Below are 24,185 nucleotides of genomic sequence, written 5' to 3' on the forward strand. Positions count from 1 at the left end.
TGCTGCAAGCAACAACCGGATGCGGAAATATAAAAAACGACATATCCCATAAGGCATTTCAATTAACTCACTGTCGACATGCAAGATAAAAAACGAATTCCAGAATGTTATTGCGACAGCAGCGCACCGTAAATATGTTTGATCCTTTTCACAACTGTTTAACTAGCACAAACCTTTATGTATAAAGAAGACCATGGCTGCCTGGATAACGTTATGTTAGCTAGCAGCTCACCGTAACTAGCTATGTTTTTATCTTCTCATTTGCAAAACTGTTAAGATAACACTAACTTCAGATTCGTCTTTGCTAACGTCTACGCGCTAGTTCATCGCTTGAGGCAACCCTCAATATGTCGCCGTACGATGGACCAGAACTAGCTGAAAGATGTCTTGATTGATTTGCTAATCAAGTACTGTAACGTTTTCATGTTTCAGTTGGATACTCCACAGTTTCCATCAATTATGTGGTTAATTTGCAACAAAAGAAACAGGTAGGCTCGGTGTTCCCTGTTTTTATAACTCGCCAAGTCAAGAGAGCTGTCCTCCCGTTTGTTAATAACATTTGTTTGCTTGTGTTTACAGGGAATTGGCCAACCAAAATTTGTCTCAGAGCTGTATGATACATTTCCCGTAGTGCAGGTAATGTTGATGTATAAAGTAATACTTTTTCATTATGATAAATATCACATTTCTCCATGTAGTGGGATAATAACTAAATATATATTTTTTTTGCACAGGATAAATCCAGAACAATCGAAGGTTTTATACCGAATGACAGTTGTGGCCTCAGACCCATCACACTTTGAGTCCAATATACACTGTATAAAACATTTGGAACACCTTTGTAATATTGAGTTGACCTCTTTTGCCCATAGAACAGCCTCAATTAGTCAAGAGCATGGACTCTACACAAGGTGTCAAGCGTTTCCACAGGAATGATGGCCAATGTTGACTCCAATTCTTCCCACAGTTGTCAAATTGGCTGGATTTAGGTGGTGAACCATTTTTGATACACACGGGAAACTGTTGTGTGAAACCCAGAATCATTTCAATTCTTGACACTCAAACCGGTGTGTCTGACACCTAATGTAAACTCACCCCATTCCGTATAAATGTGTGCAACCACGACATTCAAAAGAGGCTGCAAAGAAAAGTAATGGGACTGTAGCGACTGTGTTGACTTCAACATCTGGGGTGTGAACTACGTTTCTATTCAAGCGTTGATCGACATGGTAATGGCTCTATAGTATTGGAGAAAAGTTGAGAGAACCGACCCTCTGTTACATCGTGACGTGTCATGCCGTAACGTACAGCAGGCATAAAGCTACTATTTCTGTCTTACAATCTCTCCACCAGATGTAGCACCTCTTTCATCGTTTAAAAACCAGAAATGGACAGTGACTGGGTAAGGGGGATACCTAGTCATTTTTTGCGTCGTCACCGTAAGCGATCATTACTCTCAAAAGACAATATTTACTTCTGAAGATCACTATAGCACCGCCCTAAAAACCTGACTCAAATTCGACACAGACCTTCAAATAGGTATGTAATGACCCATTATATTAACTCTTTATAGTGTTTTATTTACATTTTAGAGGCGATAAGGTGATAAATTGGACAGATCAAGTGAAAAAAGGCAGTTTTTCCACAGGTGATCTCTCCTTCTCACTATCACGCATTGGTTTCGATTCCCCACCTGTCTTTTTTTTAAAGACCCGATGGAGCTCATTGCCTTGAATTATGCAGAAACGGGCAGCGTGAAGGTCATGTAATTTATTTTGTTGGAAGGGGGAGAAATTGTGCTTTACTATGGTATTAACATTACAATTGATCTTGAAGTATTATGTTTTTGGGGCGCTAAAATAAGGTCAATTGTACGGACCAAGGCGATGTACAAAAGTGAGTGAGTTTACGTTACTACTATACCCCATTCAAAGGCACTTAAATCTTTTCTTGCCCATACACCCTCTGAATGGCGCACATACAATCCATGTCTCAAGGCTTAAAAATCCCTTTTTGACCTGTTTCCTTCCATCTACACCAATTTTAAGTGGATTTAACAGGTGACCTCAATAAGGGATCATGTCTTTCAGCTGGTCAGTCTGTCATGGAATGAGCAAGTGTTCCTAAGGTTTTGTATACTCTGTGTGCAGTAGAAGTTTAAACATTTGCTGTATTCATATTGCATGATTCTTCAAATAACATCTGTCCCTTGCCAGAGACTAACTGCAGAGTACAAAGCCTATGACTTAGTGGCTGTCTATCCTAAAACTGAGAAGTTGTTTCATGTAAGTACATTTTTCAGCATCATTATCCACTACTGACAATGTATGTTAGGATAACCTTCTGTTCATTTTGGTGTTCTACTTGTTTCAATAGGCAGCTTGCATGACATTCGATGTTGACATCATCTGTGTAGCAGTGACAGAAAAACAACCCTTCTCCAGTAAATGGGGTAAGTATGTATACAGTGCCTTGCAAAAGTATTCACGCCCCTTGGTTTTCTTCACATTTTATTTTTACAGCGGGATTAAAATTGATGTTTTTTTTAATCAGCAATCTACACACACAGTACTGTCAGTGGAAGTATTTTTTTTTTTAGATACAAATTCATAACTACAATATAGTCATTGCATCAGTATTCATCACCTTTATTTTGGCTAGGCTAAATTAGTTCAGGAATAAAAATTTGTCTTAAAAAAAATCACATTAAGTTACATGGACTATGTCAAATAATAGGGGTTGACATGATTTTTGAATGACTAACCCTTCCTCTGTCCCCCATAAATACATCTGTAATATCCCTCAGTCAAGTATTGCATTTCAAGCACAGATTCAACTACAAAGACCAGGAAGCTTTTCAAAAGCCTCATGAAGAAGGGCACTAAGGTTATATTGCAAAGGAATACACTTTTTGGCCTGAATGCAAGGCCTTACGTTTGGGGAAAATCCAATACATCACTGAGTAACTGCCTTATTTTCAAGCATGGTGGTGGCTGCATCGTGGTATGGGTATGCATGACATTGGCAACTATTGGAGAGTTTTTCTAGGATAAAAAGAAACTGGGTGGTGTTAAGGACATGGAAAACCTGGTTCAGTCTACTTTACACCAGAGACTGGGAGTTGAATTCACCTTTCAGCAGAACTATAACCTACAACACAAGGCCAAATAATGTTCCTGACTGGCCAAGTTACACTTTTGACTTATCTGCTTGAAAATCTATGGCGAGACATTTAAAATGGCTGTGTAGCCATGATCCCTAACATCTTGACAGAGCTTGAAGAATTATGAAAAGAATAATGGACAAATATTGCACAGTCCAGGTGTGAGAAGTTCTTAGACTTACCCAAGAATCGATGCCAAAAGTGTTTCTAACATGTATGGACTCAGAGGAGCTGAATACTTATGCAACAACTATATTTTAGTTATATCATATACTAAATATAATTTATTCCACTTTGACAGAGTATTTTGTGTATCCAAGGGGTCTGAATAGTTTTGCAAGGCACTTGTCAGTATTTGAATTAACAACTTATTTCACTTGTGTCTTATTTCTTTTGGTTGGAGTGGATACCTTTTTTTATATACAGTAAAAGTGATGTAACTTATTCTTGTTGAAAGAGGTGTGTTCATTGAAATAAGTTACGCACCTGCAATCCGAGACTCCACCTTGAGAAGATACACCATCGCAAATTCCATCAGTCTTGTGGAGATGTGCAAAGGAAAGGTAAACAAATACACCCATCGCGGTTCATTATCCACCTGCCATTTTCAAACGGCGTATGTAACCACAATCTTTCAATTAGAATGTAACTGACGAGCGGGGCAGAAAAGGTACGATAGAGATGAGATGTTGTCTTACCAACCTAGATGACAATCACATGAACCTTGAGCACGTTAACATCATCCTGAAATGAATTTTACTAACGTAAATGTGTTTTGTGTCCCTCCTCCTCGTTCAGTCCCTTGAGTTGAGGGGACCCTACAACATTGGCAACTGGTATCCTTACATTACCTTCTACAGTACTTGATGTAGGCTACTAGAATAGAGTGCAGACTTATGCAGGTGTGATGAGGCCAACCTGTCTGTGCGGTTGTCCTGAATGAGGTCTAGAGGCCTACTTTTTGGCAAATCTGCAATCTCCACCAACTGTTGTGTTGTCCACTTACATGGAGGTGAATAGGATGCTGTTTATTGATCGATCAATTCAATACGTTGGGTCAAATTACAAATGTTATCTTCACTTGGGCTACTCACTGTCCCGTTTAACCATCTATGGAATGTTATTTTTTGTCATTGATCAAATAACAGTCGTTAAACTATTTACTACATAATGATCAGTCTCAAAGCAGAATTTGTGGCACAAGGGAACCAATTAATGTACTGTTGTCATTCCAGAAACAAGAGACTGCCTTTGGTATTGTACACAATATGAAGAAAGATCAGCCATTGAGAGACAGCCTCAGAGGGCTAAGATTGAGACTGCATAGTAGAAAGTAAAATACTTTCGGATGAATAGAGAATGTGTTTATGTAAATGCCCTTTTATGAATATCTTTGTGTTAATGTGACTGTTTTCTAATGGTCAGTGGTTATATAGTTTGTCATGGATTAGCAACTATGATGATGCTTGTTCCTTTTAGACAAAGGAATCAAATTCAGATAGCATTGCCTTTGCTGTCTATTTAATACATTTACAGGTAAACATGTAGTGGAAACATTGCAGTTACTTCAGGAAGTGTATTAATACTACACAAGCATTTTCAAATCCTGTATTCTCACTGACTACCACACAACCAGGTTGAAGCCACAGGCTTGCTTTCTGCGGAACAGTATTGTTTTGTGACTATCTTTTTATATTAAAGAGAATTTAAGAATGTATAATTTCAGTCATTTCTTTCTAAAAATGTGACTGTATACTATAGTCATGCTGATGTCACATTTTCCAAACGTTGAACTTTCTCTTTCCCCCCTCATAGTTCATTTGTCAACCAACCTTTAGCATTTCAGACTTCCAATAAGCTGCCTATAAAGAAACAAACATCCCTGGGAGCAAATGCAGTTAGCTCAAAGTTCCAGACCAAACCTCTGCTAGTTCACAAAAATTGACTGCGGTCCTTGAAGTCAGCCTAGTGTAAATGAAACCAAAGTTGATCTATTGACAAGACAGTCGCGTGATGGGCTTATCTCGCGTGGACAGATCTTGGGCTGAGTAAATCCTCTCCCTTCGCCTCTGCATCTATGATGAAACCTTGGAGGTTGTATGTCTTTAATCAACAGATAAATAATCACTTTGACAACTACTCTGCACAAAGGAACTGGGCTATTGTTTGCTGTTATCTACGCATTCTGAGTGAGTTCCGACCTGTATAAAATGCAATTTAATTGAACAGGACTTTACTTGACTTGACAGGAGTTTTTGCATCATCCTTGAAGTTGCTGAGAATGGATTTAGCCCCACTCTGCCACTCCAGAGTGCTATCCAATGCTGACTTTCCCACCTGTGTTGGAGAAAAACAAAGATGTATTTTTATCTCAATAGTAGTTAGTGGTATGTTACAGCAATAACATTTGACTAATGTTTTCTTGTGATTTGATATTGGTGTATTTCTTCTGATCTCAGATGAAATTTTACTCATCACCACAAGATGGCACAGTGTTCATGGATAAATCCTGTCACCTTTTATCACTAGTATGATTCTCTGACTACATGATGCATGTAAGTTAGTAAAATACTTACACAATTCTTGAGTTTTGGATTGGCTCCGTGAAGCAGGAGTAGTTGGATGATTTTGAATCTGTTCAGTCTCACTGCATCGTGCATGGGAGTGTCTCCTTCCTGTGTAAAATAAATAAATAAACAAAACCGTAGTTAAAGACCCAATACATTGGTGTTTCATACTTAGTTAAGCAATAAGGCCCGGGGAGGTGTGGTATATTACCGATATACCACAGCTAAGGGATGTTCTTATGTACAACACAGAGTGCCTGGATACAGCCCTTACCCATTGGTATATTGGCAATATACCACGAACCCCCAAGGTGCCTTATTGCTATTATAAACTTGTTACCAATGTAATTAGAACAGTACACATTTTTGTGTCATACCCATGGTATACGGTCAGCTATACCATGGCTGTCAGCCAATCAGCATTCACGGCTTGAACCACCCAGTTTAAAATTCTGATTAGATTCTAAGGTGTATATATATCGGAGCAAATGGATTCCCACACTGAATGAGAATAACTCACCCTGTCTTTGGCATTGACGTCAGCTCCACAGTGGACTAGTTGTTCAGCACATTCATAGTGACCGGTTCTCACTGCAACATGAAGGGGAGTGCTGCGGAGCTAATGAATGAACGAAGAAACATTTACAGGTGTAAGGTCTTCATTTGATCACCCTGTTGCAGGATAACTTTCCTGCAATCTTGCAAATGTCAAACTTGTAGTGTGTTTAAGGTTTAGAGGCTTCTGAAGTTTCTATTTTCCACTTTGACATTTCAGACTTCATTTTCTCTTCTGGAAAATGTATCAACCCCTACAAAAAAATGTAAATGAGTATAATCCACATTATTTCCCAGCTGTAACAAACTGGCTCAAATTAAGATCTGTAAGGATAAATCACATTGAACCTAATCTCAGGTCCAGGTTTGTCATGAGAGATTACATTGGCCCTGATGCATTTAGTCATATTTGTGCATGTTCTGACCCACAGTGGCATGTTAGCTTTGTGTTCTGTAGTCTTACCTTATCCCTGGCAGAGAAGCTGCCGTCTTTGTTGAGCAGCAGTTCTAACACAGACGTGCTTCCTCCTCGGCAGGCAGAGTGGACAGCAGTAGCATCCAGCTAAATGAAGGCAACCAATGAGATTATACATTATACAAAAATCCACCTTGTTTTTCTCTGTTCCTTTCTCTCATCAACACCAACTGATTTTACAGTAAAGGATCAAAGACTGTGCAATATATTGCCAAGAGCTTGCCTCCCGTGGACCTGCAGTTATTTTTGAGCTTTTCCATTAAAGTACCTTGTCTTTGTACTCAATTGAAGCTCCAGCCTCCAGTAGCCTCTTCACAACATCCACGTGTCCCTGTGTGCAAGCTCTGTGCAGGCCTGTGCGTCTGAACTGTAAAGGCATAGGAAGGAGGACATTGCATTACAACACACATTACACGCGACACAGCTGAGCTGACGTGCATTGGCAAACTTCAGCTTGGTCGGTGTTGTCTAAACACTCACATTGTCACAAGCGTTGATATCTCCCGATTTTTCCAGATACCTTTCGATCAATGGCAGTTTGTTCTCCTCGCAGGCCTTGAAGAAATCTTCCTCATTCACATAATAAGGCTGCAAGGAGAGATGGTGATTCAGCTGAATGTAGCCAGGGGCGGACTATCAGAAATGCCAGATGGGCTAGTCCATTTTTAGCCCAGTGGGCCTGTCTGACTTGGTGGCGGGGGGTCGGGGGGGGTTGCACAAAATAATAATAATTTCACTAATAATGGGTGCCTCAAGGAAAAAATTGTCCAGTGTGTTATAAATGCCAGGGCCAATTTCTGGTCCCTGTCCACCCCTGAACGTAGCAGTTACTTAGTAGTTGTCAGTCTTCTTATGCTGGGTCAAATCTTATTAATTGCCTCTATTCTTAAATCTCAAATTCGATTATTTATCAATTCAATTCAAGGGGCTTTATTGGCGTGAAGTAGATAATATATAAAAGTGAAATAAACAAAAATGAAGAGCAAACATTACACTGACAGAAGTTCAGAAAGAATAAAGCCATTACAAATGTAATATTATGTATATATACAATGTTGTAACAATGTGCAAATGGTTAAAGTCATCCTACTCAACTACTAGGCCTGTCTTACCACAGTCTCTGGTGGGGGTGGTGGCTTGCGAACTTGTACTCTTCTCGCTCTCTTTCTTGACTTCCTCAGTTGCAGAATATTCTGGAGGTCATCAATTGTCTCTAACCTCAGATGTCCAGATTTGTCTACCTGCAGAATCAAACATTTCAAGTAGAGAGATGCTATACATCTTGCCCTCCTATAAAGTTGCTTCGCAACTGGGGATTTAATACTTGGTACCATGATCTTTATGATTACTCTTTTTGTGCCAAAACTACTGCAGCAAATTCACAGGGTTTCCCAACCAAGATTCAAACCGCAACCTTATGTCTGTCTATTCAACACATAAACATACCTCATTGGGGCTGAACCTCTTAACAAGATTGCTGGCATGGCCCTAAGGATGCTACGATAGTATTCGACTTACATTTAAATTCAAGGGGACATCCGTGTTAGCCAAGCTGTCCTTGTGAGATCGCAGGTCATCTTGTTTCTCCTGGTTAACTGATGTCTCGTATTCTCCCTCTGAATACTCCGCTTCTCCAGGCTCGCATTTATTGGCGGTAACCTTGAATACAAAACACTGTATTAGGAATATGTGAGCAACTGAGACAATCCTGTGTCCTGTGACCCCATGCCCATTGGCATCTGTGATAGAGGGAGTGAGTAGAATACACCCAACAGCAGGTGTAAGAAGGCTTTTCACAGAGAATTTCGGTCTTCATGTGATTATCGTTCTCAAACTGTTACTGTAGAAGTTAATATTAATCTCAGAGTTGTTGAGGTTGCAGCTCAGCGTCATGAACACAGTCCAACATCCGAAATCCTAATTGCAGACTCTAACCCTAAATTCTTTGCTACTGTGGTCATTCTGTGGATCACAATAAAAATCTAGTGGAACGAAAGCAGATAGCTTTCGAAAAAATTGCCAGAGGAATTGTTACATACCACTCCACTGTCGGAGCTAGGAACACAAGCATTTCGCTACACCCGCCCGCAATAACATCTGCTAAATATGTGTATGTGACGAATAAAATTGGATTTGATTTGAAAAAGACATAAAATACCCACTCTTTGAATACCCATCAGCTCAAATCTCCAGTCAATGGTCAGTGTGAACTGTCTGTGTTCTACGGTTGCAGGCCTCAGTTCAACGTCTTATATGTATTTGAAGCTGGCGAGCAATGAGATCATGTTCTAATCCGGGTGTCTCGCCTGGCTCCGCCACAGGGCAAGGTTTCCTGTCACGGCCCGGCTGGCACGTTTGGGAGAAGGAAGGGGTGAGCTGAGAAAGCCATGGGACTGAGTCGGATGCCTTTGGCTGCCATCGCCTCTATCAGTCAGTACCAGGAATGGAAGTGAAACCTGAATTGCGGAACCAACTCTATGACTACATGCCGCCATGCACGGTGACCAAAGGCTCCAGTCATGTAATGGCCTTCCACTCCCCCCTCAAACAGTAGTTCCCACCAACAGCTGGCCCCGTGCCCAGTAGCCTCTGCCATATAGAACATACTGTAACTACAGGCCTCAGCTACGACACAGACAGGACAGGAAGGGATGACTTAGTAGGCTTTACAGCATCCAAACATCTATTTATACAACTCAATGACTTGTGTTCTGTGTTCTACTACCCCGTGACATATCATGTACAGACTGATATGAGTAGCTGTTTGTTTCTCAGTGGGTCTACTGACTGACGGACGGATGGACTGCATTTTCTGTGTCGTTTTTATCGTATTGGACTTCTGTACCATTGCATTACTTACACTGGTCAATACAATTATTACTACCTGAAACTCACAGGAGGTTGGTGGCACCTTAATTTGGGACATTTACATTACATTTACATTTAAGTCATTTAGCAGACGCTCTTATCCAGAGCGACTTACAAATTGCAAATTGGGCTTGTGGTAATGACTGGAGTGGAATTGATGGAATGGTATCAAATAGATGATTTCCATGTGGTTGATACCATTCCATTTGCTCAGTTCCGGCCATTATTATGAGTCGTTCTGCCCTCAGCAGCCTCCTGCCCTTAAACTATTTTTATTGGAGCCGGTGATAAATCAAATCGTATTTGTCACTTGCTCCGAATACATCCTTACCGTGAAATGCTTACTTACAAGCCCTGAAACCAACATCGCAGATTTAAGAAAATAGAGTTAAGAAAATACTTACTAAATAAACTAAAGTAATAAAAATATATAAGTAACACAATAAAATAACAATAACGAAGATATATACAGGGGGTACCGATACCGAGTCAATGTGAAGGGGGTACAGGTTAGTTGAGGTCATTTGTGCATCTTTCTACTGAGTCACATGGATGGGCTACGTGTTTAACAGCTGTCGTATTTTTACAAGCACACACTAATCTGTAGAGCTCAAAATGAACAAGTGAAACATAGCTCATTTTTAATGGTTACACTGGACTAATCCAGCCTGTCACAATTACCTTATTCCCATGTCCAATTGACAAATAGCACCATAAATGTTATCTTTAGCAAAGTGGGTGGCGCAGTATTCAGGCATGTCTTAATTATACTAAGAATATGTCTCAGTGACACAGAACATTAAGATATAACCATTACATCTACATTTAAAATTTGTCTCTTGCCCTGACATAGAAGAGACTACTTTATTAGGACTTTGACGATGTCTGGAAAGACCATACCAGGGGCTAGCATGCCTCTTAAAGATCATATTCATTCTAACGGACAAACAGCACTTCATCCTCTTTTAAAAAAAATAGTTGCGATACCTGCTCCCAAAGATACTCTCAGTTCTCTTTCTTAAAACGTTGTGCAGTAGGCCTAAAAGTTATTTCACTTTTCACTGAAGTGAGATTCCATGATTGGGAACATTTTAGAATCTCCACCTGTTCTTGTTTTGTATCTAAGTGCCTGTTTGATTCACATCGATTGGAACTTGAATAGTCTATCCTGTTGATGTAATACCATGAACTGCACATGTGTTTCCAGCGCAGTGGGTGGACATGGTTGCACCTCAATTGCTCTCTGATCAAGTGATTATTAATCCTACCTATTAATCCCATCACAATGAAAACTTTAAATATGTAACACAAACCAATGGGATTACTATTATAATAATAACTTCACAAATATTTGCGCAGTATTTGTAGTATAATTAAACAAGTGCGGATGAAAATAAAACTAGCCTGGTGAAACCAGCCTGATCTCGGAGTTCACTATTCAATTTGACCAGGCTAGAAGGAAAAACACAAGACCCACAAACACTGAAAGGCAAATATAAAAACATCCAAAAGCTTAAAGATCAACATTCAAGTAGTGCCATGGATATGATCAGTATACATATTTGATTACAGTAGATATTATAATCCATGTTTGTACCAAACCCCTCACAGCTACTGTTGAGAACCTTTACAGCAATGCTGGTTGATTTGACAGGCTGTAAAGCAACATTTTGTCATTGTATCATCAACCAACATTGCACATCATTATTGTCAAAGTTGAAGTTGTTTGATTAAGTTGTTTAAGTTGTTTGATTATATGAATACCGTATATTTACATTTTCTGCAGTGGCAGGATCCATGGCCTCAAGTTGTCCCTGCAAGGGTCTCCCTCTACCTGCAAGTATAGTTTCTCAGTTCAGCCCTGTATTGACAGGTGAGGGGATATGATCTCTTGTGCTTTCAGATCAAAATCTTACTCCTGTGGGGAGGTTGGCCCTCTTGAAAACATTGCTTTACAGCCTGTCTGCTACATCCAGCCAATCACATCCCACCCTCATCACTTACCCCTAACGCTGGAACGACCGGGAGATACGTCACTCCTGCTTACCTCCATCCTCATTTGGCAAGTTATGTTTTTTTTGCATTTCTCATCTTTAATCTCCACTCAGTGTTTTTGTTTATTTTCTTTAATAAAAAAAACAGTGTAATACTTTATTTTGTTACAGGAAAAAGTCACTTGAAAATGTTTATCTGATGGTAGTTGAAGATGTAAACCGGGCAGGAGTGAGCTATCAACATAAATGGGTGACAGGACATCGACGTACATAAGGACTGAGATACAGTTTCAGAACAACATACAAGTGAACAAGATATGTTCATGTTGTCAAGTTGTAAAAGTGTTGTAAGTCATGAGCCACAGCATGAGTGGAATAACAAGCAAGCAGAACAGAAACAAAACCCTTGACCCGAAAGCTAAAAAAAAAAAATAATATTAAACCTATTTATGCAGGATAGGATAGTTTGTTAGGTCTCTTGCTCAGAGACTGCAGCAAACAGAGTAAAGTAGTAAAAAAGTTTTTTTAAAGTTAGCAATTTTATGAATTATTTAATGAATTATTTTAAAGGTTTGGTTGTTTTTAAATCAACAAAGACTGAGCTGTGTTTTCCAGTTTAAACACGTACAGCATAGTGGTAATGGGATTTAGAATGACAAGGCTGGTTCCCCAGACTCAGATGAAGTCTACTCGACATGGACTAAAAAGCACTTTAAATATAAAATCTCGATTGAAAAAGGTTTTAGTCCAGAAGTAGGTTTTCAGACATGAAAAGTCTGACATTGTCCAATAAATATTACTTTATCATGAGGTAATGTTCTTTAAACTCTAGCTGAAGTGGCAATCCTATCTCTGGCATGGTTGGCATACTTTTTGGATAGGGAATGTTGAATAGGACAATAAAACTATAAATAATATGGCAGACATAAAAAGACCACCAGCACAGGGATCAGGGGTGAAGTTCTGCCTCCTTGACCACCTTTCCTCCCCTCAGAGTGTCACGTGGATTCTTGTAAAACTCAATCTGTAATGCAACACAGCTGAAGGGCCAGTCTCTTTGCATATCAATACCTCTCATTCCTTGACCCTTTAACTGGTTATACCATCTGCTCTGTGCCTTTAGAGAGGGCCAGGTATGTCAGATCACCCACCACCCACCTTGAGATAAAACAGAGTTTGTTCCGTGCTATCTTCATCAGATTTCAGGGACGGTTGAATAAGTAGGATTGATTGCATATCTTAGAATTCAAACAATGCTTGAGGAAAGCACTGAGATTCAGTTTTGTTTGATCTGAGGCACAGCACATATTTTAAATTACTCTGGAGTCTGGACATGTGAATGTGGTTTGATGATGCCATGGAGTTGTGTTGTATGTTGTGTGTAACTTAAGAAATGCATGTTGTTCTAATGGCGCCGGAGAGGATGGCTGCCATTTTATTGGCTCTTAACCAACCATGCTATTTTGTTTTTGTTTTTTCGAATTGTTTGTAATTTGCTTTGTACATAATGTTGCTGCTACGTTCTCGTGTGACCGAAAAGAGCTTTTGGACATCAGAACAGCGATTACTCACCTTAAATTGGACAAATAATTTAATGAGAGGGATGTACTCCAGATACCCAAACAGGCCCTCATCCTGGTCATTTGCAGGAAAAAGAGACGGAAGAGGTATCGCGGAAGGAGATTGGGGTGCCTTGCTGAGGATCCACCGACAAGTGGCTAATCTGCCTTTGCCATCGGTCCTATTGGCCAACGTACAATCGCTGAATAATAAATTGGACAAACTAAAAGCATGTATATCCCACCAATGGGACATTAAAAACTATAATATCTTATGTTTCACCAAGTCGTGGCTGAACGACGACATGAATAACATTCAGCTGATACAGTTACACTGTATCTGCAGGATAGAACAGCAGCCTTTGGTACGACAATGGGTGACGGTCTATGTATATTTGTAAACAACAGCTGGTGCACGATATCTAAGGAAGTCTCAAGGTTTTGCTCGCCTGAGGTAGAGTATCTCATTATAAACTGTAGACCACACTATCTACCTAGAGAGTTTTCATCTGTATTTTTTGTAGCTGTCTACATACCACCACAGACCGATGCTGGCACTAAGACCGCACTCAATGAGCTGTATACCAACATAAGCAAACAGGAAAACGCTCATTCAGAGGCGGTGCTCCTAGTGGCCGGGGACTTTAATGCAGGGAAACTTAAATCAATTTGACCTCATTTCTACCAGCATGTTAAATGTGCAACCAGAAGGAAAAAAACGGTAGACCACCTTTACTCCATACACAGTGACACAAGCCTACTAGACGAGCTAAATAACTTCTATGCTTGCTTCGAGGCAAGTAACACTGAAACATGCATGAGAGCATCAGCTGTTCTGGACAACTGTGTGATCAAGCTCTCCACAGCAGGACCAGACGGTTTACCAGAATGTACTGACCCAGAAGCGGTGCTCTTAGTGGTTGGGGACATGAATGCAGGCAAACTTAAATCACTTTTACCACATTTTTACCAGGATGTCACATGTGCAACCAGAGGGGAAAAAAACTCTAGACCACCTTTACTTAACACAGAGATGCATAAAGCTCTCCCCCGCCCTCCATTTAGCAAATCTGACCATAATTATATCCTCCTGATTCCTTACAAGCAAAAACTAAAGCAGGAAGTACCAGTGACTCGCTCAATACGGAAGTGGTCAGATGACACAGATGCTACGCTAAAGGACTGTTTGCCAGCACAGACTGGAATATGTGTCATGTTTGTCATTTATTGTCTTGTCTTGTCCCTGTGCTCCCCATGCTATTCGTTTCCCTCTGCTGGTCTTGTTTGGTTCTATCCCTCTCTCTCCCCCTCCCTCTCTCACTCTCTCGCTCTCTCTTCTCTCTGTCGTTCCGTTCCTGCTCCCAGCTGTTCCTATTCCCCTAATCATCATTTAGTCTTCCCACACCTGTTCCCGATCCTTTTCCCTGATTAGATTCCCTATTTATTCCTTTGTAATCCGTTCCTGTTCCGTCGGTTCCTTATATTGTATTCACCATGCTGTGATTGCGTTTCGCCCTGTCCTGTCGTGTTTTTTGCCGTGATTGTGTATCACCCTGTTCTGTCGTGTTTTGTGCCTTCATCAGACGCTGCGTGTGAGCAGGTGTCTCAGTCGACTACGGCCTGCGCCTACCCGAAGCGACCTGCAGTCTGTGGCCGCTTCTCCAGTTGTTTTCCCCTCTACAATTCTAGAGGATGTCAGTTATTCCGTTTTGAACATTATTAAACTCTGCTTCTGTTAAGTCGCTTTTGGGTCCTCTTTTACCAGCATGACAGAAGGAACCGACCTAAGAATGGACCCAGCGACTTCAGACGCTCGTTACACTGCCGTCGAGTTCCAAGGAGCCATGCTCGGCAGACACGAGCAGGAATTGTCCGCTGCTCGCCAGGCCGTGGAGAACCTGGCCGCTCAGGTTTCCGACCTCTCTGGACAGTTCCAGAGTCTACGTCTCGTGCCACCTGTTACTCCCTGGCCTGCCGAGCCTCCAGAACCCAGGGTTAATAACCCACCTTGCTACTCCGGGCAGCCCACTGAGTGCCGCTCCTTTCTCACGCAGTGTGAGATTGTGTTCTCTCTCCAACCCCACACATACTCTAGAGAGAGAGCTCGGGTTGCTTACGTCATTTCACTCCTTACTGGCCGGGCTCGAGAATGGGGCACAGCTATCTGGGAGGCAAGGGCTGATTGCTCTAACAGATTCCAGAACTTTAAAGAGGAGATGATTCGGGTTTTTGACCGTTCAGTTTTTGGTGAGGAGGCTTCTAGGGCCCTGGCTTCCTTATGCCAAGGTGAACGGTCCATAACGGATTATTCCATTGAGTTTCGCACTCTTGCTGCCTCTAGTGAGTGGAACGAGCCGGCGCTGCTCGCTCGTTTTCTGGAGGGACTCCACGCAGCGGTTAAGGATGAGATTCTTTCCCGGGAGGTTCCTTCAGATGTGGACTCTTTGATTGCTCTCGCCATCCGCATAGAACGACGGGTAGATCTTCGTCACCGGGCTCGTGGAAGAGAGCTCGCATCAACGGTGTTTCCCTGCTCCGCATCGCAACCATCTCCCTCCTCTGGCTTTGAGACTGAGCCCATGCAGCTGGGAGGATTCGCATCTCGAATAAGGAGAGGGAACAGAGGATCACCAACCGCCTGTGCCTCTATTGCGGAGTTGCTGGACATTTTGTTATTTCATGTCCAGTAAGAGGCCAGAGCCCATCAGTAAGCGGAGGGCTACTGGTGAGCGCTACTACTCAGGTCCCTTCATCTAGATCTTGTACTACTATGTCGGTCCATCTACGCTGGACCGGTTCGGGTGCTACATGCAGTGCTTTGATTGACTCTGGGGCTGAGGGTTGTTTCATGGACGAAGCATGGGCTCGGAAACATAACATTCCTTTCAGACCGTTAGACAGGCCTACGCCCATGTTTGCCTTAGATGGTAGTCATCTTCCCAGTATCAAATTTGAGACACTACCTTTAACTCTCACAGTATCTGGTAACCACAGTGAGACTATGTCTTTTTGATTTTCCGTTCACCGTTTACACCTGTTGTTTTGGGTCACCCCTGGCTTGTATGTCATAATCCTTCTATTAATTGGTCTAGTAATTCTATCCTATCCTGGAACGTTTCTTGTCATGTGAAGTGTTTAATGTCTGCCATCCCTCCCATTTCTTCTGTCCCTACTTCTCAGGAGGAACCTGGCGATTTGACAGGAGTGCCGGAGGAATATCATGATCTGCGCACGGTCTTCAGTCGGTCCCGAGCCAACTCCCTTCCTCCTCACCGGTCGTATGATTGTAGTATTGATCTCTTTCCGGGGACCACTCCTCCTCGAGGTAGACTATACTCTCTGTCGGCTCCCGAACGTAAGGCTCTCGAGGATTATTTGTCTGTGTCTCTTGACGCCGGTACCATAGTGCCTTCTTCCTCTCCGGCCGGGCGGGGTTCTTTTTGTTAAGAAGAAGGACGGTACTCTGCGCCCCTGCGTGGATTATCGAGGGCTGAATGACATAACGGTTAAGAATCGTTATCCGCTTCCCCTTATGTCATCAGCCTTCGAGATTCTGCAGGGAGCCAGGTGCTTTACTAAGTTGGACCTTCGTAACGCTTACCATCTCGTGCGCATCAGAGAGGGGGACGAGTGGAAAACGGCGTTTAATACTCCGTTAGGGCATTTTGAGTACCGGGTTCTGCCGTTCGGTCTCGCCAATGCGCCAGCTGTTTTTCAGGCATTAGTTAATGATGTTCTGAGAGACATGCTGAACATTTTTGTTTTTGTCTATCTTGACGATATCCTGATTTTTTCTCCGTCACTCGAGATTCATGTTCAGCACGTTCGACGTGTTCTACAGCGCCTTTTAGAGAATTGTCTCTACGTAAAGGCTGAGAAGTGCTCTTTTCATGTCTCCTCCGTTACTTTTCTCGGTTCTGTTATTTCCGCTGAAGGCATTCAGATGGATTCCGCTAAGGTCCAAGCTGTCAGTGATTGGCCCGTTCCAAGGTCACGTGTCGAGTTGCAGCGCTTTTAGGTTTCGCTAATTTCTATCGGCGTTTCATTCGTATTTCGGTCAAGTTGCTGCCCCTCTCACAGCTCTTACTTCTGTCAAGACGTGTTTTAAGTGGTCCGGTTCCGCCCAGGGAGCTTTTGATCTTCTAAAAGAACGTTTTACGTCCGCTCCTATCCTCGTTACTCCTGACGTCACTAGACAATTCATTGTCGAGGTTGACGCTTCAGAGGTAGGCGTGGGAGCCATTCTATCCCAGCGCTTCCAGTCTGACGATAAGGTTCATCCTTGCGCTTATTTTTCTCATCGCCTGTCGCCATCTGAGCGCAACTATGATGTGGGTAACCGTGAACTGCTCGCCATCCGCTTAGCCCTAGGCGAATGGCGACAGTGGTTGGAGGGGGCGACCGTTCCTTTTGTCGTTTGGACAGACCATAAGAACCTTGAGTACATCCGTTCTGCCAAACGACTTAATGCCCGTCAAGCTCGTTGGGCGTTGTTTTTCGCTCGTTTCGAGTTTGTGATTTCTTACCGTCCGGGTAGCAAGAACACCAAGCCTGATGCCTTATCCCGTCTGTTTAGTTCTTCTGTGGCTTCTACTGATCCCGAGGGGATTCTTCCTTATGGGCGTGTTGTCGGGTTAACAGTCTGGGGAATTGAAAGACAGGTTAAGCAAGCACTCACGCACACTGCGTCGCCGCGCGCTTGTCCTAGTAACCTCCTTTTCGTTCCTGTTTCCACTCGTCTGGCTGTTCTTCAGTGGGCTCACTCTGCCAAGTTAGCGGGTCATCCCGGTGTTCGAGGCACTCTTGCGTCTATTCGCCAGCGCTTTTGGTGGCCGACTCAGGAGCGTGACACGCGCCGTTTCGTGGCTGCCTGTTCGGACTGCGCGCAGACTAAGTCGGGTAACTCTCCTCCTGCCGGTCGTCTCAGACCGCTCCCCATTCCTTCTCGACCATGGTCTCACATTGCCTTAGACTTCATTACCGGTCTGCCTTTGTCTGCGGGGAAGACTGTGATTCTGACGGTTGTCGATAGGTTCTCTAAGGCGGCACATTTCATTCCCCTCGCTAAACTTCCTTCCGCTAAGGAGACGGCACAAATCATTATTGAGAATGTATTCAGAATTCATGGCCTCCCGTTAGACGCCGTTTCAGACAGAGGTCCGCAATTCACGTCACAGTTTTGGAGGGAGTTCTGTCGTTTGATTGGTGCGTCCGTCAGTCTCTCTTCCGGGTTTCATCCCCAGTCTAACGGTCAAGCAGAGAGGGCCAATCAGACGATTGGTCGCATACTACGCAGCCTTTCTTTCAGAAACCCTGCGTCTTGGGCAGAACAGCTCCCCTGGGCAGAATACGCTCACAATTCGCTTCCTTCGTCTGCTACCGGGTTATCTCCGTTTCAGAGTAGTCTGGGTTACCAGCCTCCTCTGTTCTCATCCCAGCTTGCCGAGTCCAGCGTTCCCTCCGAGCGTTTGTCCAACGTTGTGAGCGCACCTGGAGGAGGGTGAGGTCTGCACTTTGCCGTTACAGGGCACAGACGGTGAGAGCCGCCAATAAACGCAGGATTAAGAGTCCAAGGTATTGTTGCGGCCAGAGAGTGTGGCTTTCCACTCGCAACCTTCCTCTTACGACAGCTTCTCGTAAGTTGACTCCGCGGTTCATTGGTCCGTTCCGTGTCTCCCAGGTCGTCAATCCTGTCGCTGTGCGACTGCTTCTTCCGCGACATCTTCGTCGCGTCCATCCTGTCTTCCATGTCTCCTGTGTTAAGCCCTTTCTTCGCACCCCGTTCGTCTTCCCTCCCCCTCCCGTCCTTGTCGAGAGCGCACCTATTTACAAGGTACATAAAATTATGGACATGCGTTCTCGGGGACGGGGTCACCAATACCTAGTGGATTGGGAGGGTTACGGTCCTGAGGAGAGGAGTTGGGTTCCGTCTCGGGACGTGCTGGACCGTTCGCTCATCGATGATTTCCTCCGTTGCCGCCAGGATTCCTCTCGAGTGCGCCAGGAGGCGCTCGGTGAGTGGGGGGTACTGTCATGTTTGTCATTTATTGTCTTGTCTTGTCCCTGTGCTCCCCATGCTATTCGTTTCCCTCTGCTGGTCTTGTTTGGTTCTATCCTCTCTCTCCCCCTCCCTCTCTCACTCTCTCGCTCTCTCTTCTCTCTGTCGTTCCGTTCCTGCTCCCAGCTGTTCCTATTCCCCTAATCATCATTTAGTCTTCCCACACCTGTTCCCGATCCTTTTCCCTGATTAGATTCCCTATTTATTCCTTTGTAATCCGTTCCTGTTCCGTCGGTTCCTTATATTGTATTCACCATGCTGTGATTGCGTTTCGCCCTGTCCTGTCGTGTTTTTTTGCCGTGATTGTGTATCACCCTGTTCTGTCGTGTTTTGTGCCTTCATCAGACGCTGCGTGTGAGCAGGTGTCTCAGTCGACTACGGCCTGCGCCTACCCGAAGCGACCTGCAGTCTGTGGCCGCTTCTCCAGTTGTTTTCCCCCTCTACAATTCTAGAGGATGTCAGTTATTCCGTTTTGAACATTATTAAACTCTGCTTCTGTTAAGTCGCTTTTGGGTCCTCTTTTACCAGCATGACAATATGTTCCGGGATTCATCCAATGGCATTGAGGAGTATACCACCTCAGTCATCGGCTTCATCAATAAGTGCATTGACGACGTCGTGCCCACAGTGAGCTTACGTACATAACCCAACCAGAAGCCATGGATTACAGGCAACATCCGCATTGAGATAAAGGCTAGAGCTGCTGCTTTCAAGGAGCGGGACACTAATCAGGCCTATAAGAAATACCACTGTGCCCTCGGACGAACCATCAAACAAGCAAAGCATCAATATAAGATTTAGATTGAATACTACTACACCAGCTCTGAAGCTCGTCAGATGTGGCAGGGCTTGATAACTATTACAGACTACAAACGGATACCCAGACGTGAGCTATCCAGTGACGCGAGCCTACCAGATGAGCTAAATGCATTTTATACTCGCTTCGAGTCAAGCAACACTGAAGCATGCACGAGAACACCAGCTGTTCTGAATGACTGTGTGATAACGCTCTCAGTAGCCGATGTGAGCAAGACCTTTAAACAGGTCAACATTCACAAAGCCGCAGGGATTTGAGTACACATGGATTGCCAGGATGTGTACTCAAAGCATGTGCAGACCAACTGGCATGTGTCTTCACTGACATTTTCAATTTCTCCCTGACTGAGTCTGTAATACCTACATGTTTCAATCAGACCACCATAGTCCCTCTGCCCAAGGAAGCGAAGGTAACCTGCCTAAATGATTACAGACCCGTAGCACTCATGGCGGTAGCCATGAAGTGCTTTGAAAGGCTGGTCATGGCTCTCATCAACAGCATCCTCCTGGATACCCTAGACCCACTCCAATTTGCATACTGCCCCAACAGATCAACAGCTGATGCAATCTCAATCACACTCCACACTGCCCTTTCCCACCTGGACAAAAGAAACACCTATATGAGAATGCTGTTCATTGACTACAGCTCAGCGTCCAACACCATAGTGCCCACGAAGCTCATCACTAAGCTAAGGACCCTGGGACAAAACACCTCCCTCTGCAAACTGGATCCCGGACTTCCTGACGGGCTGCCACCAGGTGGTGAGGGTAGGTAGCAACACGTCTGCCACGCTGATCCTCAACACTGGGGCCCCTCAGGGGTGTGTACTTAGTCCCCTTCTGTACTCCCTGTTCACCCACGACTGCGAGGCCAAGCACGACTTCAACACCATCATTAAGTTTGCTGACAACACAACCGTGGTAGACCTGATCACCGACAAAGATGAGACAGCCTATAGGGAGGAGGTCAGATAACTGGCAGTGTGGTGCCAGGACAACAACCTCTCCCTCAATGTGAGCAAGACAAAGGAGATGATCATGGACTACAGGAAAAGGTGGGCCGAACAGACCCCCATTAACATCAGCGGGGCTGTAGTGGAACGGGTCGAGAATTTCAAGTTCCTTGGTGTCCATATCACCAACGAACTATCATGGTCTAAACACACCAAGATAGTCGTGAAGATGGTACGACAAAACCTATTCCCCCTCAGGAAACTGAAAAGATTTGTCATGGGTCCTCAGATCCTCAAAAGCTGCACCATCGAGAGCATCCGGACGGGTTGCATCACTGCCTTGTATGGCAACTGCTCGGCCTCCGACCGCAAGGCACTACAGAAAGTAGTGGGTATTGCCCAGTACATCACTTGGGGCCAAGCTTCCTGCCATCCAGGACCTCTATACCAGGCGATGTCAGAGGAAGGCCCAAAAAAATAGTCAACGACTCCAGCCACCCTAGTCATAGTGTTCTCTCTGCTATCGCACGGCAAGCGGTACCCGGTGCACCAAGTCTAGGTCCAAGAGGCATCTAAACAGCTTCTACCTCCAAGCCATAAGGCTCCTGAACATCTAATCAAATGGCTACCCAGACTATTTGCACTGCCCCCCCCCAACCTCCTTTAAGTTGATGCTACTCTCTGTTATCTATGCATAGTCACTTTAATAACTCAACCATATTACCTCAATTACCTCGACTAACCGGTGCCCCCACACATTGACTCTGTACCGGTACCCCCTGTATATAGCCTCGTTATTGTTATTTTATTGCTGCTGTTTAATTATTTCTTACTTTTTGAAAAAAAAGTGTGGGGTATTTTTCTTAACTGCATTGTTGGTTAAGGGCTAAGGGCTTGTAAGTAAGCATTTCACTGTAAGGTCTACACCTGTTGTATTTGCTGCATGTGACAAATTTGATTTGATTTGTGTGTAACTTAAGGCATGCATTGTGTCAAAGAGAGTGGGTGAGAATCATGTGACCCTAGACTGCAGCTGCGCTGTGTAAAGACAGCAACACACAGAGGAAATATGCAGAACACCTGTGTGTGTGTGTGTGTGTGTGTGTGTGTGTGTGTGTGTGTGTGTGTGTGTGTGTGTGTGTGTGTGTGTGTGTGTGTGTGTGTGTGTGTGTGTGTGTGTGTGTGTGTGTGTGTGTGTGTGTGTGTGTGTGTGTGTGTGTGTGTGAGTGTATGAGTGTGTGAAATAGAGGGTTATGCATGCAATACTGTAGAAGCAGCAGGTGATGCCTGTCAAATGTGATGGAAAGACTCACACTCATGTCAAATATTGATACATCACATGGGGATGGGGTTAGAGGGTAAGTGTGGACAGTTATAGATGTGTCAAAAACAGAGGTGTAGTCACATGAGATAGAAAATCGTTTTGGTGATATAAGGTAATACAGGACCAGCCACAACTAATTGTCACTCAGTAATTTAAAGAAAATAACAAATGTGCATATTATGTAATTTACTGTTTGACATGTTCTTACCATAAAAGCACCATTCGCCTCCTCAAACTCTTCCTCCTCATGATCAAACAGGGACAGGGTGTCCCAGAGGGCAGGCAGCTTAATCACAGAAATGTCGGATCCTAGATAAAAAGGACACATAACTCGTTAAAATGAAGATTATTGTTAGGAATCCTGGGAGGGAGACATTTTCCAGGTGGCCTTTTGGTATTTGGTTGTTGGGAAAAAAAATTGTCAATGCAGCCAGCCAATTACCTTGCAAAAATACAAAGCCTCACAAGTGTGGTTGATCTCTCTTTGGTCAACGTGGTGGTGCATACTATCTAATGATCATGGACTATCTTCCTACGTGAAGCTTTCATAATATACCCTCACAGAATGGAGATGCTTATGTGTGTCCTCTTACATGACATGGTGGCTAAACAAGCAGGCCAGACGTGCAGAATGTGCAATGGACAGGAATGTGAGGCAATCTACTGGGCAGACCACATCACTGCAACGTGGAAAAGTGGGTCGTATTTGGTTGAGACGTTGATCAATGAGTTTTCAACTTTTATTCGCCCACTCAAAAAGACAGGCAGAAGTTTGTTGAATTCCCATTGTGTTTTCACGTCACTGTCATCCATTTAAAAGCACAACAAAGTTCAAATGGGAATACCATGTCAGATATTTTGTATGTATACGACAATATAGCATGTTATCACTGTGCGTCATCTAATAGCACAACCAAATGACCTGGATTATAGCTGAGATTACATTAAAAGTACATTGCGCAAATGACTAATTCTGTACGAGATTCTGCACAGATTATTATACTGTGGCAATGTTATATCTCCACAGACCTGCGACCTTTGCATGATGTCTTGAATATGCACGTTTTTTATGATTACATAAGAAGACATTTATAGTTAGTTACCTCAGAATGTCTACATATTGTCTACATATTAATAATAATTGATATGTTGGGTTCACGTCTCCATCTCAACCAAAAATCTAAGTTAAAGAATAGGACTAAATTGGGGGGGGGGGGGGGGCAGTGCCCCTGTAACAACAATTTTGGACCCCCTTGTGGCCCCCCTAAATGTGGAGTATGATATCATTTTTACATAACACATTTTTGCTATCGTTCTTTTTTTACATCGGTTATTAGACAGTGGCAACGATGATGATTATGAACATGGGCTTTTGCCTGCTAATGCCTGCAATTCAGTGAAGAAAACGATGACAACAATGACATCTAATGTAACTGGCCCCTCTAACAGTACAACTGGCCCCAGCTTGGCCCCCCCCCCCCAATTGAAATGGTCTAGAACCACCACTGGAAGTCGGAAGTTTACATACACCTTGGCCAAATACATGTAAACTCAGTTTTCACAATTCCTGACATTTAATCCTAGTAAAAATTACCTGTCTTAGGTCAGTCAGAATCAGCACTTTATTTTAAGAAAGTGAAATGTCAGAAAAATAGTAGAGAGAATGATTTATTTCAGCTTGTATTTCTTTCATCACATTCCCAGTGGGTCAGAAGTTTACATACACTCAATTAGTATTTGGTAGCATTGCCTTTAAATTGTTTAACTTGGGTCAAACGTTTCGGGTAGCCTTCAACAAGCTTCCCACAATAAGTCGGGTGAATTTTGGCCCATTCCTCCTGACAGAGCTGGTG

At 43.4% G+C, this 24,185-nt stretch overlaps 1 protein-coding gene and 1 long non-coding RNA gene across 6 annotated transcripts in view; one reads left to right on the forward strand and one right to left on the reverse strand.

Moving 5' to 3' along the window:
- Nucleotides 1-79: 79 nt before the first annotated feature.
- Nucleotides 80-4,873, forward strand: LOC124048175. 3 transcript variants are annotated; one of them, XR_006841188.1, is made up of 3 exons: nucleotides 80-128; nucleotides 433-488; nucleotides 580-4,873. It is a non-coding gene; the product is annotated as an uncharacterized LOC124048175 (long non-coding RNA). The 3 variants fall into 3 exon arrangements; XR_006841187.1 differs by having other exon boundaries at nucleotides 87-488; nucleotides 580-636; nucleotides 735-4,873; XR_006841186.1 differs by having other exon boundaries at nucleotides 87-488.
- Nucleotides 4,874-5,251: 378 nt separating this feature from the next.
- The window catches only part of LOC124048173 (ankyrin repeat domain-containing protein 1-like), a 41,915-nt gene continuing 22,981 nt past the window's right edge, over nucleotides 5,252-24,185 (reverse strand). For 2 of the 3 annotated variants that reach the window (XM_046368682.1, XM_046368680.1), the window contains 9 exons: nucleotides 22,541-22,641; nucleotides 8,279-8,419; nucleotides 7,873-8,001; nucleotides 7,241-7,348; nucleotides 7,029-7,127; nucleotides 6,749-6,847; nucleotides 6,251-6,349; nucleotides 5,740-5,838; nucleotides 5,252-5,500 (listed from right to left, as the gene is read on the reverse strand). In XM_046368682.1, coding sequence (XP_046224638.1) covers nucleotides 5,381-5,500; nucleotides 5,740-5,838; nucleotides 6,251-6,349; nucleotides 6,749-6,847; nucleotides 7,029-7,127; nucleotides 7,241-7,348; nucleotides 7,873-8,001; nucleotides 8,279-8,419; nucleotides 22,541-22,543 — 897 coding nt within the window. In that variant the 5' untranslated portion in view covers nucleotides 22,544-22,641 and the 3' untranslated portion in view covers nucleotides 5,252-5,380. Of the gene's footprint in view, nucleotides 5,501-5,739; nucleotides 5,839-6,250; nucleotides 6,350-6,748; nucleotides 6,848-7,028; nucleotides 7,128-7,240; nucleotides 7,349-7,872; nucleotides 8,002-8,278; nucleotides 8,420-8,922; nucleotides 9,217-22,540; nucleotides 22,642-24,185 lie in introns of those variants that run through there. The other variant, XM_046368681.1, reaches the window with a different exon arrangement.

This window comes from Oncorhynchus gorbuscha, linkage group LG11, assembly GCF_021184085.1.
Source record: "Oncorhynchus gorbuscha isolate QuinsamMale2020 ecotype Even-year linkage group LG11, OgorEven_v1.0, whole genome shotgun sequence".
Lineage (NCBI taxonomy): Eukaryota > Metazoa > Chordata > Actinopteri > Salmoniformes > Salmonidae > Oncorhynchus > Oncorhynchus gorbuscha.